At 45.9% G+C, this 13,270-nt stretch overlaps 1 protein-coding gene across 27 annotated transcripts in view; it reads left to right on the top strand.

Annotated features, from left to right (window-relative positions):
* Window positions 1-13,270, top strand: part of MSI2 (musashi RNA binding protein 2) — a 398,015-nt gene that overhangs the window by 214,627 nt on the left and 170,118 nt on the right. For all 27 annotated transcript variants that reach the window (XM_065572773.1, XM_065572771.1, XM_065572770.1 and 24 more), the window contains one exon: window positions 7,687-7,735. In XM_065572773.1, the coding sequence (XP_065428845.1) occupies window positions 7,687-7,735 (49 nt within the window). The remainder of the gene's footprint in view (window positions 1-7,686; window positions 7,736-13,270) is intronic.

Below are 13,270 nucleotides of genomic sequence, written 5' to 3'. Positions count from 1 at the left end.
TTGCCGAGTCCTTTTTCGGAGGACTAGCCTTAAGCACTTCTGCATGAAAATCGAGGGAGGTGACCTGCCTGGAGGTTGTGCGCTCAGAAATGAGCCATCCAAGAGATGTGATTGTGTTTGTTCTTTTCCTACTTATTCATTCTTCAAAGAGAACTTAGTGTCATTGAAAGGTGTCCGATAGGCTAGCCCAGGAAAACACTCCTTTCTGTCCCCACAAAGCTGAGGGGACATAAACCCTTAGGATTTGGGCTTCTCCTAGGTTGCCAACTTTTTGATTGCAGAAAACTGAACGCTGTTGTCCTGCCCTGTCCCTTATCAGATGTCCCATCCCCGCTCACTCCATCCCCCTTCCCTCTGTCGCTTGCTCTCCCCGACCCTCTTTCACTCGCTCATTTTCACCGGGCAGGGGGTTGGGGTGCAGGAGGGGTTTCTGGGCTGGGGCCTGGGGGTTTGGAGCATGGGGGGGGGTGGTCTGGGAGAGAAGTTGGGTGCAGGAGGGGGCTCAGGGCCGGAGCAAGGAGTTAGGGTGCAGGAGAGGGTTCCGACTGAGGGTTGGGGTGCGGGAGGGGATGAAGGGTGCAGGTTTCAGGCAGCACTTACTTCAGGCAGCTCCCGGAAGTGGCCGGCATGTCCCTTTGGCTCCTAGGAGGAGGAGCCAGGGAGCTCTGTGCACTGCCCTGCCCGCAGATGCCGCCCTCACAGCTCCCATTGGCTGTGGTTCCCAGCCAATGGGAGATGCAGAGCCGGTGCTTGGGGCAGTGCCTGCGCCGAGAGCGGCGGCAGCACACGAAGCCCCCCTGGCCGCCCCTACGCTAGGAGCTGGAGGGACATGCTGGCCACTTCCGGAAGCCGTGCAGAGCTGGCCAATGTGGCCTACCAGACTTTTAGCAGACCAGGCAGCTGTGCTGGCCGGAGATGTGAGGGTCCCTTTTCAACAGGGCATTCTGGCAACCCTACTTTCTCCTCCCTGATGCATCTCAACCCTGTTTGAAGGAGTGAGAAAGGAGCTTACTTTCCTTGTACATTTATACTTTGACATCCCTATTGCCTTCAAGGAAGAGCACCAGTTGCAGTAGTGGTTTTGTAATACAAACACCTGCCCACAGCAAATCAGACAAATGCGTTTTTCATAACAGCCAATGAGCAGCCATCAGACGGCCCAACTTTCTGGCCTCTTAATAACCTGTTCTATTTTGAACTGTTCTCTTTTTCCTGCCTGGATTCCTATTCGCTCTTCACCAAACTTCTTCATAAAGCTCCATTGTTAAATGCCCAGTTCCTCCAGGCTTTGATTAAGAATCTTTTCTTCAGATTATCCACAGTAAAATGGCTCCCATTTGCTGTATCAGAGCAGAGACCGGAAGAGCAAGGCCTCCTCTCTCCACAGCATTTGAGGTCAGCTGAAATGCCAGGTTAATAGTCCCTAGATTTAAACATGAAGGGGTTGGGGGCAGATAGTTTCAGCTGAGGGACTTTGGAACTTCCTCCACGCTCAGAGTATGTCTACACTACAAAACAAGTTTGTTCTTAACTCAGGTTAGCTAACTCGGGTTAAAATAGCAGAGAAGACACAGCAACTTGGCTTTTAACTTGGGTGAGCAGTTCAAACCCAGGCTGCCCTATAGGCATTAACTCAAGCGGCTAACCTGAGTTAAAAGTCGAGTTGCGGTGTCTTCTCAGGTTTTAACCTGAGTTAGCTAACCTGAGCTAAGAACACACTTTTTATTTTGCAGTGTAGATGTGCTCTGACTGACAGAGTTCAAGCATTGACCATCAGGGCGCATGTCAAAGCCCACTTTCTCAGGCTTGCTCTGTGAAGGCAGGTTCTCTGGGGGTGAGAAGTGTTTTACTTCACACTAAAAGCCTTGTAAAACTCTGAACACTTGTGCAATTTCAGTTGTGTAGCTGAGTATTTTTTCTCTGGTACCCAAAGAGCCTCTTTATGTGATAGCCACCTCACCTAACACAGGATTGAACTGGAAAGCATCATCAAATCATTAGTCTCTACAGCTTGAGCTAAAAATCCATGCTCTGTAGTTGAGGGTTATGTAATATACTTGTGCTCTAATAAATTTGTTAGTCTCTAAGGTGCCACAAGTACTCCTGTTCTTTTTGCGGATACAGACTAACACAGCTGCTACTCTGAAACCAATCAGTGGGTTACACTAGGCGTTTTACAATACGGGTAGAAAAGCAAGTGCTTTAGCTAATTATATTACAGTACTATAACATTACCCCTCTATAGCGCTTTTTTCTGATGATCTCCGAACAATGAACAAACATTGTCAGCCTCACAAAAAGCCCTGCACAGTAGGTCAGTAGTTTATCTTTGGTAAGTCACTGCACCTCCCTGCCTCATTTATCCATCTGTAAAGTGGGGATAATTATTCTTTTTCACCTCTGTAAAGCACGGTGAGGTCAACAGATGAAACCGATTATGATTGGTGACTTGCTCAGGGTCACACAGCAAGCCCGTATCACAGCTAAGAATAGAAGACAGGAGTCCTGTCTTCCAGTCTCCTCTCTCACCACTAGACAAACTTCCATACGTTTAAGATAAATTAGTGGTTGCGTGTTTTTAACCAAGATCTGGAAGATTTGCTGCATCTGCCTACCCCTAATATAGTCGAACAGGAGAAATCCCAGGGTGAACCAAAGGGTTAACTCATGGATCTTTATTGGGCATAGCAACCAAACCTACTTCAGCTTCATTTGTGCAGACCTTTTATTCTCCTCCCCTCCCGAAATAGAGAGAGAACAATATGCTTACTACTGGGTTTACTACCGGTTACCTTTACTGTGTCCCTTATTTCTCCTTGATGAAGACTTAAACAAGCCACTTGTGTTTGATTCACAGAGAACCGTGAGAAACAAGCTGTGTATGTGAAGCAGTGTGGGGTTTTTTCATTCTATTCAGCCCTTTGTATATTCAGATTCTTCTAGTTTCAGTTCTTGCTGTTCTGCCAGATTTCCATAGCATTGATAGGTTTTCTGAATTAATAAGTTTCTTCCCTCCCTTTCCCTTTCCCTCCCCCTCTTCCCTTTTACTTTTGCAACTGGTGAAAAGTTTTTCTAAGCGCGCAGCCTTATCCATATTGATTTTTCTCTCTCCCCTGTCTAAGTGGCTCTTAGATGTTTTATTTTGTAAAGCGTTAATAGAATTTTTCTTTCGCCATTGCACTTTATCTATTCAGGAGTCATTGAGAAGTCCTATTGTGTCACCGGACTATGGAGGAAAGAGGCTATTCTTCTGTTACAATGGCTGCCCTAAAAATAATGCGGGGTGGGGTTAACTCAGAAAGGGCAGAGACGGAGATAAAATGTTTTGACCTTAGGAAACAGAAAAGATAACCAATTAGGCATTGCTGAAAGTGCACCAGCTGGCTTAAAAACACCCTGCTGCTTTCTAAGGGTATATTTTAACCAGAAGTTGGTCAAAATCAGAAACTCAGCTCCAACAGAACTGATTCACCCCTTTGAATTCTGCGGGGTTTCAGAGTTGAACCCCTGGATCTGTAACTCTCTCTCTTTTGTGGTTTTGCTTCCGAGCCAAAACTTTTACAGTCCTATTCCCAGTGTGGACAAAGCACAAAGCTCACAAAGATGGTTTAGCTCACATGGTTTCCACCCGAAGTGGCAGAAATCTCCCCTAGCCCAGGAAGTCTGTGTTACTATTATTTATTTGCCCACTAAAGACCCTGACCAAGCCCAGGATCTCATTGTGGTAGGTGCTGTGCGAACACATAGCAAGAGCTTTGGACCAGATCTGTAAAGGTAATTAGGTGCCACCGAAGTCACTCTAAGGGCGAGAGGGAACACATCGTCAATTTCCATTTGACAAATGGGGAACCGAAGCACAGAGTTGAAGTGTCTCTCCCCAGCACACACAGCAACTCCACGGCTGAACCAGGAACTACATTTCCATCTCCCCAGAGCCAGTCCAGTTCCAAGACCATCCCTCCTCTCTTATCAGGATTTGGGCGGTGCTTGGAGGAGTGAGATGATGATGGCCCAATAGGCTGAAGCCTGTGTTGTCACTCCTGCCATCCACAGTTGAGGAAGGAAAGGGTTGTTGAAAACTGCAGCTCAGGTTTTAGCCTATTGAAGTCCTGCCTGATAAGACTCTTAGGCCTGGTCCCTACTTAGTCCGGACTTCGGACTAAGGTACGCAAATTCAGCTACGTTAATAACGTAGCTGAATTCGAAGTACCTTAGTCCGGACTTACCGCGGTCCAGACGCGGCCGGAAGTCTCCCCCCGTCGACGCCGCGTACTCCTCTCGGCGAGCTGGAGTACCGGCGCCGACTGTGAGCACTTCCGGGATCGATTTATCACGTCTTAACCAGACGCGATAAATCGATCCCAGAACATCGATGGCGTGCCGCCGGACCAGCCGGTAAGTGAAGACTAGGCCTTAGCCCTGGGTTACACTGCAAACTTATGTGGGTATAACAACGTCATTTGGGTGTGGAAAATCCAACCCCGTGAGCGATGCAGTTACACTGCCGAACTCCCGGTGTAGACAGCATTGTGTTGATAGGAGGGCTTCTCCCATCAACATAACTACCACCTCTCAGGGACCTGGCATACCTACGCTGACGAGCTCTCCCGCTGGCATAGCCAACGTCTTCACTGAGCCCTGCAGCGGCACAGCTGAAGCTCTGTACGCATAGGCCAGGCCTCAGTCGCACCGCAAAAGGGAAGTCAGGATCGGAGCAGAGTGAAATTTTTTATGGACAACTTTTTTTCAGAGAAAAATGCAGATTCAGCAACACCAAAACGTTTCACTAATTCATGTCTGTTTCAATGAACTATTTTGGTTTATTTAAAAAAAAACACACTAAAAAAACTGAAACGTGTTGATTTTTTTCAGATCAAAAGAACGTTTTGTTTTAAGATGTCCTCTAATTAAAAAATAAAACATTAAAACGTACTTGAAATCCAACCTAAGTGTTTCATTCAGTCGGAAATGATTTTTTTTTACGTTTTAGTTTGACCCTAAACAATTTTTTTTTCTTTTCAACCAAAAAGGAATCTGTAATTTGCACAAATGTGTAATTTGTGGCTAGTCCAGATCTTGTCCCTTGTGGTATTTTTAGTGGAGATGGGGAGAAATAAGTAAAGGGCCAATGCATTTTTTTTCCCCTTCTGTAGTTCACCTCTAAAGAAGGATGTGTATTTCCAATGCCCCAGTAAACTGTTGTTCAGTTAAGAGGGAGGAGTTTGGGGAATTAACAGTGCACAGAGACCAGCACTGTGCTAATCAGCTTAGTGCTGTCATCTGGGGTATGGATGAGGTGTAGTAGGATCAACATCACCCAGGTGCATTACTTTCCCTTTGGACACAGAGTTGTTCCCCTTGTTGATGAGCGATGCGGAGCGATGCCCTTTGGGCACCTGTTTGTTCAGCCTTTGTTTCCTAGCTACCAAAGCAGCTTTTTAAAACAACACAAACTTTAGCCTCTGTGTTGGTCGAGCTGCTACAGCAGGCTAAAGAATCATGCTCTGTTTGCCTGGGTCACAGGAGAAACTCACCCTGTGCTTCAGAGAAACTCACCCTGTGCTTCAGATGTCCACGGCCGTTCAAATCCCTGTACAAGGCACTACTTTGTAATGACACCCCTGGTCGAGGATTGCAGCTTCTGTCCTGGTTACAGTTGTGAGAACCGTTCCACGCTGTACATTCTGATTGTGTTGCATCTGGGGTCAGAAGACAACAGTGGTAGTAGGACTGGGCCTCTTGTTATGTTTGTATTTAGAGTGCAGATGAGCCCTGGGAGCCCTCTCCAGGCTGGGGTTGGGATTTTGGACAAAGATTTTGTGGTGAGAAGTGTCCTAAAGCTGTACTGTGTAGACTGACGAGCATGGGGACAAAGGAGTGTTCAGCGCACAGTTTTCCTCCGGTGATGCACAAGGTGGTTATGGGTGAAGAAAAGAGAACGCACGTTGTTCAGAGAAACTGGGCTAGCTGCTAAACATGATTCTGATCCCTGTGTGCTTGAGGCCTTTGAGAATTTTAACAACCACTGATCAACCCGTAATTCCAGGGCACAGATGAGTGCTAGGGGAATTGTCCTTATTTACTCTCTAACACTGACACCTGTGTGGTTTTGTTTTGTTTTGTTTTTGTTTTGTGGTGGTCTTTTATGGGGTAAGGAAGGGGAGTGGGGCGACAGGACAATATACTTAATTTAGTTCGGATTCTCATTGTGCCAGTGGTTTAGGTCCCATGCATGCTGCGGATGAAGGATTAATCAGAATGAAGGAAGCATGTTACATCCTTTCAGATCAGGCTGTTTCCAACACATTTGTGCAAACTAATGTGAATGGGACTCAGCAGTGTTAGCTGAAATAGGGTTTAAAAGAAGTCTAAGCACAGTTTCAGGTTTTACTGCTTTGCAGTTTCTACTGGATGGTGGAAGCTGCCTCCAGTGCTGTAATAGGGACAAATCCACCCTGTGTTTTTAATCACTCTCTGAAATTATCCTACTGCCCTGCAAAGTCTAAGGCTGTAACGCCGTGCATGCATAAAGCATGCAAGATGGAGCTATTGTCGGGGACTGTCATCCAACTGCATCACCTGCATGGTAATTTTTACAGGGTGGGTGCCATTGCAGAGTGACTCTCCAAAGAAATCAGTTTTTCTAAAATGAGTGGGTAAATATGTCGTTAAATTTGTTTTGGTGGGGGGGAATCTTTGGTAGAATTCAATAGGGATGAACCCAACTGTAGAAATTATTGTAAAAAAATTAGAGTTGAATAAAGAATGAGATCCATTCTGTGGCTTGGAGTTTGTATGTTTGTTTTTCACCATCACCTCTTCTAAAGCAGAGATAGAATTCTTTATTAAATCGTAGTTAAAATGGTCTATTCCAAGATGATAATTTTCTGTTAAATTCTGTAGGACTTTGCCATAAGAATGCAGCAGCATCCTGCTGAAGTTCTGGAGTCTCTGAACAGTTTAAAATACAATATACTTAAAAAGAAATCCCCGCACACCCTCAGTCAAAAATAAGCGTAAAATTTAGGTGTGGCTGTACAGATTAAATGTAGGTGGAATAAATCATGTAAAGAGTGATGAAACTTGAAAGTGATTTTCGTTGCACTTTAATACATTTCATCAGGCAGCCCTCTCTTCTGAAGTGGAAATGCCAAACCTGATGCAAATTAAACCTCTGTCCCCCTCCCGTCCTCCTGTTGCTTTTCAAAAGGCCTCTTGAAAACCTCTGAATACCTTTTTGGCTGACCAGATTTTGCCCCTCACATACTTTTTGAAATCTTCTAATTCCCATCCAGCACATGGATAGCCGCTGGAGAAGTCATAGGCTTGATTTGCATCAGTGACTCCGGGGCCCCTCCTTATCTCTCTCCAGCTGCCTCAGCAGAAGAACGGAGGGGAAAAAAGCGACTTGGATGTTTGTGCTTTTTAGGGCAATAAAACTTTAAAAGTGCGTTTTTTCCCTCTAGGATCAAATGCCAGCTAGGCTTTGTGTTGACGGTGGCAGGTTGCCAAAAGAAAGAGCTGACTCCAGGCAAAGGAAATGAGAGATGATGAATCCCTGTGGCCTGCCATACCTGAATTTACCCTGCCACTACCCCAGCCTTGCCACCCCAGTACTTGACTTATTTGTACGTCTTCATTAATCTTGTAGCAAAGGTACTAAAACACGCCTCTTCTGTCTTGCAGGTAGAGGATGCCATGCTTATGTTTGACAAGACTACCAACAGGCATAGAGGTAAGCGAGAGCATCTGAGTGCAGATGCCACATTTTTATAATTGGCAAATGCAAAAACTCTGTGTGGTGAATGCAACACTGCAGGTCTGGCTGGCCCAGTGGCCCCAACAGCAGCGTTCAGTGCTGCCATGCCAGGAGACGGGGATCTGAGCCACCTCCCCATGTGCCATGATCATGGCGGAGGAGGGCGTGCTTGGGCCTTGGGTTTTTGTGTGTGTCTGGGGGGAGCTTGGATTTATCAACAGTGACAGCTCTTCTGGCCACTTTCTAGAGTCCTGTCTTCATGGCCCAAAGAAAGTCCTATTCAGCTTGACTTTGGTGGAAGGATGATGGCTGGGATATGTGGCCTTGTGTGGAGATAAAAGTGTGGCAGACTGGGGGGATCATTAGGCATCTGATCCTGAGGTGGAAAGGGACAGAGTAACATTTAGAGCTGGAAGAAATTTTCAGAGTTTTCTCCCTGGTCACCCGTCGTCTGGCCCGACGAAGATGTATGGCAAGTGAGTCCAGCCTTCAGTACTAAGGGGATAAGCACTCACTCAGACCTCTCCATGTTTTGTACACATGACATACTCTGAAGCCCCATAACAGATATCCGCCTGTTTACACTTGAGGATAAGCAAGATCCTTAACTTGCAATTCCCTTACTTCAGTGTAGCTTAGACCAGATTGGGCCCAATTGCCAACTGGCTTCCACCCACTTGCTAAATGTGCACACACACACAGGGCACGTGCACACTTGAATGCATGTGCAAGTCTTGTACTAGCAGCTAGAAGCAAGCCTTGATGTGCAAATTGATGATGCCAATGTTACAGGTTCATTTTTTTCTTAGAAGTAAGACACCTGCCACCCTTTAGCCCATTGTGATCTTTTCACAGCCTCTTCCCCCTCCCACCCCCCCATGCTGCTGCTCGGAGACTGTGTTCCAAAATGCTCCCTCTCCTTTGTAGTCCCCAGTTACAGCTTGGGAACTGGAGGCTGGATGTATTTACAGTACAGGACACTGACCACGTGCACAGCAAAGCATCAGTGTGGCACTTAGATCCTCTTTGATTCTTCCTTCTAGGATCCTCTTGTACCTTGTCCCCCTCCATCTTCCATCTTCTCTGCTTAACCGTTTCGCCTCTCTGCTGCCTCTCAGTCTGCATTTCCTCTGAGTCCCTCTCTGCTCCTTGCCCTGCTAGTCTAACACCAAGGAGCCCATTTTCAAGGCAGAACGAGAACAGTCTTTGGGTTTATCTTGTCTCCTCCTTGTACTGGCCACTTTGGGGGGAAGCTGCTACCAAGTGTTTGCAAAATGCTTCCTAACTAACTTCCACGGGTTAGTGGGCCATTTTCCAGCATAGCTACCTTCCCTCTGAGGATGGGAAGGGAAAAGTGTTCTCACTTGCTGTCAGTTTTGAAGAGTGTGCTTTCATTTCCATTTATTCTTCCTGCTGCCTAGGTTGGGTTTATGATCTCTGTTTGACACATGACTGCTGAAGTAGTAAGAAACAGATGGGAGGGGAGATGTAGGAGCCTTTCCAAAATCAGTCCCTAGATGGTGCCTTCAAAACACAGACATGCACTTGGATTGGGTAACAAATGGTGGGCACCAGTCTGCATGTGGACTTGATTATTTATTTTATTATTCTAGAGTTGTAATGGATGTGGTGTTTTATGCTAGTGTTGTAATGCCCGATAAAAGGTGGAATCCTTGCTTTAAGGGACTTGCCACCGTGCGCAGACGAGGCTGCGTGATGAATGGAATAAATGGGCTTGCAGGAGAAGGGAGGATACTTGGGATATGTTGGCTGTCCCTCGTGCGTGGAGTGAGAAGTGAGCAAAGGAGGACGTGGGAGCTGTGTGGAGTGAAGCGTGATTGGGAGATTAGGGAGTAGGAAGAGTGGAGGCAGGGAGATAACAATTGCTCTGGAATGCAAACATGGCCCTGTGTGGTTAGATCCTGTAATTTAGGATGGGATTTTCCATGCCACCAGCATCACCCTAACTCAGCTGCTTCCCAAGTCAGTAGGAGTTTAGGTCAGTGCTGAGCGCTTTAGAAAATCTCACCCCATAGTTTCCTCCTTTCATTTGCACCTTTGACCCGAGTTCTCTGCTTTGCTGGCAGGAGTCTGGAATTTATAAAGCAAAACGCCAGCCAGTGGTTTGAGGTAAGAATGTATGATGCGTTGGGGTGCACGGGAAACAAGGGCTCTGGGAACCCCAGTGTATCACTTTGAGCCAAGCGTCCTTAAAGCAAGTAATAAGGATGCATTCCACAGATCTTTAAGGAGCCATTTGGTCTAATTATCCTTAATGAAGGAGTGGAGCGAATGCACCCCAATTATGAGGGACGTGGGTGTCAGTGCTAAATAAATATAATTCCCCCACCCCCATCTCCCCTCCTAAAACTGCATGTTTCATGTCTCACTGGATCAGGTTAAGCTGTTTTCAGTCTGAAGGACTGACAGCTCTGGAAAACATCATGGGAAGATGTTGGCGGGGGAAGCAGTGAGCAGTGGTGGTGGTGGTTGTACTATTTGTTTGTACTGGAGTAGTACCTAGGAGCCCTAGTCCTGGATCCCCATTGTTAGGTGCTGCATAAACCCAGAACAAAAAGATGATCTGTGCTCGAAAGAGCTTCTGATCTAGTCTCAGTGTAAGACAAGAGCCAAAAAGTGGATACATGCAGATGGTGGGGAGGATGTTTTGTGGCTGGTTTGGATTAATTGGTGTGCTGCTTGCAGGCAGCATAATGGTGCCATGTAAAATAGAAATAATGAAGGCACTTGAGTGGGTGTCAAGCACTGGCCTTTGCTGTTTGTTTAAAGGATTAATTAATGCCCTGGAGATAGATGACACCTTTCCTTGCCTGCATCTTGAGCAAAGTGCAAGTAGAACCAGTTCCCTCCAATCACACCTGCATCTATCCATTGGTTAGCCTTGAGTTTCTGGTGTTGCCTTCCAGCAAAGATCGCTCAATGTAACAAATGGGATTGAATATCGACTTGTGCCCACCAGGAGGGGAAGACAAGTTTGTGGAGCTGGAATCACAGCTGTGGTCTTTGTATCTCCTCCCTCCCCCCCCCCCAGGCTGAAATTGTCAATTGACCATTATTATTGATTTATTTATATTACAGTAATGCCTGGAGCCCCCAACTGAGACCAGGGCCACCTGGTGCTATATAAACACGTAGTGAGAGACCATCTCTGCCCTGAACAGCTTACAGTCTAAATAGACAAGACAAACAGGGTGGGAGAAAAGGAGTACAATTTATTCCCACATTGCAGATGGGGAACTGGTACACAGAAGGACTGAAGTGTCTCACCCAAGAAGTCTGTGATAGAGCTGGGAACTGAATTCAGATCATTGAATTTCCTGTTCAGTGTCTTAACCACAAAACTGCCCTTCCATCCATTGATGTTAAATCTCTATTCACAGCTTTCAGGGGGGATTAAGGCAGGATCTCTGAGATCAGGGCCCTGTGGAGCAGGGAGGGGCAGTCAGTGCAGTGAAAGTATTCAACAGCAGCAAATTACACAGCTATCTGCTTCACTTGAGAGGAGGCTCAAGGACCGAGGGCTGGTCTACACGCGGTTTTTACACTATTTTAACTTTTAAATCAGTTTTAGAAACCAAATCAGTGGAATTCCTGAGCAGGGGTCACAATTAAGTGTTTATATCAGGCCTGATCTACACTTAAAACTAGGTTAACATAGCTACAGCACTCAGGGCTGTGAAAAACCCACACCTCTGAGCAACATACCTACGCTGACCGAACTCCGGAACAGCTGCAGCTAGGTCAACTGGAGAATGCGTCCATTGACCTGGCTACCGTCACTTGGGAATGGGGATTTTCTACAGCGATGGGCAAACCACTTGTGACGGGTTGGATCACAGAAACCCCCTTGGGAGCTGCCACCCGATGGGCAAAGACTACCCCTGCTTCTGTTTTCCCTGCCAGCTCAGGACTCCAGCACCCTGTCTTGCTGAGCCAGACACTCCCGTCTGGCTCCAGACACAGACCCAGGGTCTGAATCACTTGTCCCAAAGCTGCAAGTTTACCTGAAAACAACTCACAGTAGTGTGCTTGTCTTTAGCACTCAGATGCCCAACTCCCAATGGGGTCTAAACCCAGATAAATCCGTTTTACCCTGCATAAAGTTTATGCAGGGCAAACCCAGAAATTGTTCGCCCTCTATAACACTGATAGAGAGATATGCACAGTTGTTTGCTCCCTCAGGTATTAATACATACTCTGAGTAAAATACTAAATAAAAAGTGATTTTATTAAATACAGGCAGTAGGATTTAAGTGGTTCAAAGTAGTAACAGACAGAACAAAGTAAGTCACCAAGCAAAATAAAATAAAATGCGCAAATCTATGTCTAATCAAGCTAAATACAGATAATCTCACCCTCAGATGCTTCAGGAAGTTTTTCTCAGACTGGACACCTTCCAGGCCTGGGCACAATTCTTTCCTCTGGTACAGCTCTTGTTCCAGCTCACGTGATAGCTAGGGGATTCTTCATGATGGCTCCTCGCCCCTTCTCTGTTCTCTTCCACCCCTTTATATATCTTTTGCATAAGGCGGGAACCCTTTGTCCCTCTGGGTTTCCACCCCCCCTCACTGGAAAAGCACCAGGTTAAAGATGGATTCCAGTTCAGGTGACATGATCACATGTCACTGCAAGACTTCATTGCCCACTTGCCAGCACACACATATACAGGAAGACTAACCGGTAAACACAACCATCTGCAGACAATGGTCCTGGTTAATGAGAGTCATCAAGATTCCAAACCATCATTAATGGCCCACACTTTACATAATTACAATAGGCCCTGAGTTACATTTTATATTTCTAGTTTTAGATACAAGAGTGGTACATTTATACAAATCAGATGATCATACTCAGTAGATTATAAGCTTTGTAATAAGAAGAACAGGAGTACTTGTGGCACCTTAGAGACTAACAAATTTATTAGAGCATAAGCTTTCGTGGACTACAGCCCACTTCTTCGGATGGTGGGCTGTAGTCCACGAAAGCTTATGCTCTAATAAATTTGTTAGTCTCTAAGGTGCCACAAGTACTCCTGTTCTTCTTTTTGCGGATACAGACTAACACGGCTGCTACTCTGAAGCTTTGTAATGATACTTTACAAGAGACTTTTTGCACGAAGCATATCCCAGTTACGTTATATTCACTTATTACCATATTTTCTCTAAAACTATCCCAGTTACGTTATATTGACTTATTATCAAGTTTTTATAAAACCATATAGACTGCACAACGTCACACCACTTCCGTTGCTGTAGTTTGTGTATACGCTATGGGATAACGGTGGCCTAGCGATGCTGCTGTAGCAGCTGCAGTGTAGACATGGCCCCAGTTTAGATCGTGTGGATTGCAAGCTAAACTATTATAAGTGTCTGTATCAGGGACTCCCGCTGACTTGACTCAATCCATTTTCATTAAATTGGTGCAAAAAACGATGAGAAGAGACAGAACCCCTTAGAAGAAGACCAAACAGAGCTATTTGGGAAGAGGAAA

This window comes from Chrysemys picta, chromosome 19, assembly GCF_011386835.1.
Source record: "Chrysemys picta bellii isolate R12L10 chromosome 19, ASM1138683v2, whole genome shotgun sequence".
NCBI classification, from domain to species: Eukaryota; Metazoa; Chordata; order Testudines; family Emydidae; genus Chrysemys; species Chrysemys picta.
Note: the sequence above shows the minus strand (reverse complement) of the source record. Positions and strands in the feature narration are given on the sequence as shown.